The sequence below is a fragment of the Hippichthys cyanospilos genome, chromosome 14 (genome assembly GCF_059441005.1).
Source record: "Hippichthys cyanospilos isolate Australia breed blue-spotted pipefish chromosome 14, RoL_Hcya_1.0, whole genome shotgun sequence".
NCBI lineage: Eukaryota > Metazoa > Chordata > Actinopteri > Syngnathiformes > Syngnathidae > Hippichthys > Hippichthys cyanospilos.
Window position 1 is genome coordinate 3603938 of NC_142382.1, and position 6063 is coordinate 3610000.

The 6063-nt window shown below is 42.3% G+C and overlaps 1 protein-coding gene across 1 annotated transcript; it reads right to left on the bottom strand.

Moving 5' to 3' along the window:
- Positions 1 to 602: 602 nt before the first annotated feature.
- slc22a3 (solute carrier family 22 member 3) lies at positions 603 to 5246 on the bottom strand. Its single transcript, XM_088433415.1, has 11 exons — positions 4848 to 5246; positions 3908 to 4011; positions 3679 to 3833; positions 2916 to 3084; positions 2727 to 2844; positions 2526 to 2629; positions 2237 to 2451; positions 2056 to 2164; positions 1756 to 1868; positions 1554 to 1653; positions 603 to 1423 (listed from the first exon to the last, which is right to left on the bottom strand). Exons 1-11 carry the CDS (start codon positions 5232 to 5234, stop codon positions 1381 to 1383), a joined length of 1617 nt encoding a protein of 538 aa, XP_088289541.1. The 5' UTR covers positions 5235 to 5246; the 3' UTR covers positions 603 to 1380.
- Between the last annotated feature and the right edge of the window lie 817 nt (positions 5247 to 6063).

The following is a 6063-nucleotide window of genomic DNA, read 5'->3' on the forward strand; positions in this document are numbered from 1 at the left end:
TCCTCGTCCTTCTTCGCTTGTGCTTTAAACTCGCTGTGCCCCCTCAGCGAGGTCTTAACATAATTACCTACTTCATCCCCTTTTCACAGCCCCTCCAAACCCCTTCGCCCCAATTTCACGGGTCAGTGAAGCTTCGTTATGTGTGGGGAACATTTTCCTAATCGTCATGATGATATTTTTGTCCTTATACTCCAGCGTCGGTAAATTGCACCAACTCATCATGACTGCAGTTTGATCTTATAGTACGTTGATCGAGTTTAGATATTCGTTTTCATCTTGTGCCTCTCCGATTGTTGCGCATGTTTTCTGAGTCGTTATCATGTTTTTTTTTTTCTTTAATGGCTCGGAGGAAACCCACTTCTCACGCATACCAGTGATCTTCAGCACCGTCAATGCGTAAAGGTCGTCCCATTCAGTTGACGCCACGTATGTGGGGCAGCTTTTGTTGGCCTTTTCTGGGGAAACGTTCAGTAGGACAAAAGCTTGAACAAAAACATGCATCTATTAGATAAACAGTACAAAGTACAAATAGACATGGTCTACAATTGCTGGTATTGTTGTCTGGAGTTTAGGGGGAAAAAAAAGGCAAAGAAAACCAATACTAAAGAGGTTTGGGCTAATCTCACCATTCATTTTATTGTTATTTCGAAAATAGACATGATTCCAAAAATAGGTAACAAGGTTAAAGTAACAGATACCGTATTTCCTCATGTATCGCACGCAGTCAGGCATAAGTCGCTGTCTAAATGTCAAGGTCGAATCCGGAAATCGCACCAACAGTTTGGCGATAATGTTAATGAATCCCTTCTTCATAATTTTTTCATATTTTATGGTATTATAGCCTTAAGTTACAAATTATTTGTTATTAAATCAGTATTTGCAACAAAGTACAAGTAACAAGGCATTTGCACAGTTTTCCATTTTGCTCTGACTTTCATAATCTTTTAGGTTACCATGTATAGTACGCACCCATCTTTTGAGTCTTTATTTTGGGGTTTAAAAGTGTGTTTTATAAATGGGGAATTAATGGTGGATGATGATGTCATCACATCAATATCATGTTTACCCCTTAAAATGTTCTGAGAACACAAGAGGCCAAATGGGTATCAATGGTCCCTCACAATCCTGATATCATGGGAAAACCTTGAAATATCAAAATTTGACGCAGTGGATACATTAGATGCCAAAATGGCTTCACCATTAGAGCTCGATTGGGTTATTTCGCTGGGAGTTTCGAACCATGTACCAAGAATTTTACCATATGTTCATGCGGCCTGTTTGTTAGGTCCCCAAGGTAGTCAATTCATTTCTCAGACTAAATTCCAAGTGGGCCCAAAAAACGGAATGATGTAGAAATCTTGTTGAGATGTTCTTCTGTCATCATGTCACTGTGTCGTTTGCTTCCTTGGATTGGTTTGGTTTTCTACAGGAAACCGCAAAAATGTAGGAAAGGAATTTAGAGGTGGTTCAAGCGGATTAATGAAAATGATAATGTGCCATAGGACATCCAGGCTACCCGTAAATGCAAAAAAAGAAGAATTCAAGAACTGTACCTTCTTTGATTCTCTATGTCCTCAATGGTCTCGGGTAGTGCAACTCCCTTCATCTCCGGCAACAATGTCACCATACCGCAGCCAACCACTGACATGCCCCCTTCAACAACGAAAACGTGCAGAATTTTCATTTCTACGAAATGAATTCATGTTCACCTGACATGAACCTGGTCTCAACTTCATATGACGTTTTTGAAAGTACCGTAGACACAAAATGGAAGCTCTGGCCAGAAGGTTGCCAGCCTGTAGAGCAACAACGGGGCAACGATGACTCCGGCGTCACAGGCTGACGAACATACGCACACGCCCAGATTTCTATCCAAACCAACATGGAAGAACAGTAAATTGTGATTAGAAATGTTTGGATATTTCTTACAAGTGAAATTTCAGATTGATGTAGCGATTAGCTGTACACTAAGGCTGAAAATGTTTTATCTTGATTTCTACAGCACGCACTTTGTCTCATCTTGATGACAAACATCCAAGATAATCAGTTTCACACCTCAGAGTGGTGGGATACAGCTCCGTGTTTGCAAAGTTGAGCGTCTCCAATGTAACCGCGATGGCGAGTCTCCCAGTGAACGCCACGGCTTTTTTCAACCAGTAAAGCTCTGAAGAGATGGTAGTGTAACAAAAGTGTGAAGTACATCACATGAGCACGGCTTTGGTCACCTCAAACCTACCTGAGGAGATGAAAGGCACCACAAGGCAGGCAAGGCCTCCGATTAAATTGGTCGTAGCCAACAGGGAACGTCGTCCGATTCTGTCAACCAGAAGGTAAAAAATGAGTCCCGTCGGGATCTCCACCACAGAAGAGATGAAGAAATCCAAGAAGTGGTTGTCATTGGTGATCCCCAGGCGCAAAACCAAACCGTAGAACACGATACTGCTTGAGAACCTGCAGAAGGGGAATAAAGTTAAAACGCTTGGAACGAATTCAGTCCAAACTTAAGAATCATCAAAGTGACTTACCAGGCATAAATTAAAATGAGGGTGTTCCTCCTGATGAAGGGTGTCCTAAACAAGTCCAAAAAAGATACGGGACGTTGCTCTTTCTTCTTCTCCAGAAGAACAATCTGTATGAATGAAATTTGTACCTACGTTTAGATCATAGCTCTTACCTTTCATTCACCCAAAGTCCAACATCCTTTGTTTTATTTGTCAACCAAGTACCTCTTCAAAATTCTGTGGCAAAGTTCTCCTGTTGCACTTGGCGACATCGGACATGATCTTCATGGCCTCAGAGTTTCTCTTTTGCGAGAAAAGCCAGCGTGGAGATTCAGGAACCATCCTGAACAAACACGTCTTTATTGGCGACCCTGAATTTGAACATGGCCGTAGTACAGCGGTCAATACTGTTACCAGTAGTATGGGAGAAAGAGGAAACAGGGTAGCGTGATGATAAGTTGGAGGGTCTTCCACGAGGGAACAAGGTAAGCCAAGCCAGGCAGGATCACCATGCCGATGGAGAAGAATGTCCGACACACCATGGACACAAATTTCCTGCTGTTTGAGCTGAAGAACTCAAACACTGTTTGAATCAGATTGTTCGATGGACATTTGGTGAAATCCAACAAAGTTTAGACCTTAAGTGGGGGTGCACACACCTAAATTTGGACCAAATGTGTATCCCCCCCCCCCTTCCCTTATGATCAGAGACCAGATGTTGATGAAAGACTGTCCTTTGCAATTGTGACCAGAAAAACACATGTCAGAAAAAAAAATGTGACCAGACAATTAAAGATACTCAAATAATTGCTTGCGTGAAATAAGTCCATGGCACCAAAAAACTTGGTGACCTCAACCTCTCATCCGGCGTAGGTTTGGACCCCTAATAGACTCTTATGACCAAAAACATCACAATATGACAGAACTAACTTCTAAGAGGCAGCTTCTTGACTCAACTCTGCAAGCAACCAATCATATTGTGCCCTGTCTAGATAGATGCCCTCTTAAAAAAGAAAGGACAACCACTGTAAACTGTCAAACCAATTATCTGGACAACTTGGCAGTCGTCTTGTGTAGGGTCCTAGCATCGTTTCAGATATCAAGTCGTTTTGTGTGTACCCTCTTAAGGGGTGAAATATTTGATATGTATATTTTACTAGACATAACACATACTTACATAGTACATAGCAGGATGTACAGGCTCCTTTTTCAAAAAATCCTTGCAGGAAGCGAAATACCAGAAGCAGCGGGTACCATGGTGACAGCATGACACCTAGGCCCGTGATCCCGAGGCAAAACATGAAGGCAATGAAACATGGCTTCCTGCCAAACCTGCAACCAAGGATGGTTTTTGACCTTTCGTTTGCTTAGATTTAGTCTACAAAAACACACATCGGGAGGCAAACCTGTCCGACATGTAGCCAGTGATAAAAGCGCCGACGAATAGCCCGCATGCCATCATGACTTGATTGAGATCAGTGAGCCAGGATTTTTCGCACACCAATGAGAACTACGAGGCAGAAGATTTCGTTTATGGACGAGATTCCTGACCGCCACCCCGGAAACTGTCGGGTCACCAGGACCCGCAGTGTTAAAAAGCAAGGGGTCGCAGCAAAAATGTGTGCAATAATTAGAACAAAATGTCTAAGGTTCAAACAGCATTTCCAAAATGTGAGCAACAAACAACAACAGGTATTAACAAATTCCACTGTAAAATTTATTAAAATAATCATCATCTTCACATCACAACCACTGATAAAACCTACAGTAGTCCATTTGGATAGAAGTCGTGTAGCGTCAACATTTGTCTGTTTTTGTTCCTCTTCTCGATCTTCTGAAACGTTTTGTTTTCGCTCATTGTTACCTGATTGTCTATGACTTGATTTTTCTATTATACTAAAAAATTGCTGAGTTGATGTTGTTTCCGGCTTAGAGATAGCGCTTTTTCAGTTTTTTAATTAATTTATTTATTTTTATTACAAACAAGATCCAACAGACGAAATCTCACTATAACGAGACCTCTGGTAAAAACAAGACAACGTGACCAAAACAAACATGGCGTACAAAGTTGTCCAAAATGTTCCTTAAGTGATCAGGTTTTGCTGAATAAAAAAGTAAATGGACAATGATTCATATTTTTATGGGTTTGACACGCGTGGATTTGAAAATTATGCGGCTAGGACGCAGGGACGCAGTCAAACAAGAGCACTGGAGTTTCTGAGCTTGATAGAAAATCTGTTTGATTGTAAGTCCATTTACCATAATCATCTAAAAATATTAACAGTCGTGAATAAAAGCAAGCTGAGATGAACGTCTCCTAAGATGTATACGAATTTTGACAAGTACCTCAGAAACAATGGTGGTGTAGTTTTTTTCAAAGTCCCAGCCCTCATCACAAGGTATCACAGGGGTCTTGTTGGAGGCCACTAGTTGCTCCAATTCACCGCAAGTGCTGTGGCTCAGGTTCAAATGGAACCTGGAGCAACGTGCGAAGGACGCTCCCGAACGAGGGATGGTGACTTCCCTCACCTCCGCCCGCGTCCAGCCGCACGCCCCTCGGAGCCGCTCGGCCTCCGGGACGGCGCACCAGTGATCAGGGGTCTTGCCCAGGAAAACCACCCCCACCAGGACAAAAGAGAAGGGGATGAGCGGCAGGGAGCAGAGCAAGACCAGTCTCTTCTGGAAAAGCCCATAGTCTCCAATTTGCAGGATGAGGTCGCCGAAGTCTGCCATCAACGGCGAGGTGTGTGTGTTTTGCTCGTTTTATGAGGAGCAATCTGGTGCGGCTCAAAGTCCCGCTATCAGTCCTCAGTTGACTTGCCGTCTCTTCCTGGAAAGGAAGTGACTTTCAAAACAACCTTATTGTGGTTTTGACTATTTGCTGATTCGTGGGAAGAGTCCAAGTTCTTTTCCAAAAACCACTTCCTCATTGATTTCCTTTTGTTATTCAGCTGACCGTTTGAGTTGCAACAGAGGGGTTAGCACGTCTGCCTGACATTGCAGAGGTTGTGGCTTTGATTCTGACTTTGGCCTTCCTGGATGGAGTTTGCATGTTCTCCCCATGCCCGCGTGGGTTCTCTCCAGGTATTCTGGTTTCCTCCCACATTTGCAAAAACATGCCTGGCAGGTGTATTGGACTTATTAAATTATCCTTAGGAGTGATTGGGTGCTTGAATGGTTGTTCGTCTCTGTGTGCGCCACGATTGGCTGGAAACCAGTTCAGGTTGTACCTGCTTAATGCCTGAAGTTAGCTGGGATCAAAGTTTGATTTTGTCATGTTGTGGGACTAAATCCAGATTTTTTGTGAACATTTATTGTGAACAGAATAAGGTTAAATAATAAAATAAATTCTATTTTCATATTTGTACTTTTTTGGGCACATTTTGATATACAGGGGTAGGGTTTCATTTTATATACCGGTGTATATATATATTTATTTATATAAACCATGAGCATATATCATGAGATGATGTCGATTAGTGTTTAGAGTAATGATTGAAATGTGCGTTTGTTTTTTTGCCCCCTTACCTCAGATAAAGGCGGCAAAGACCTTTGTCACACC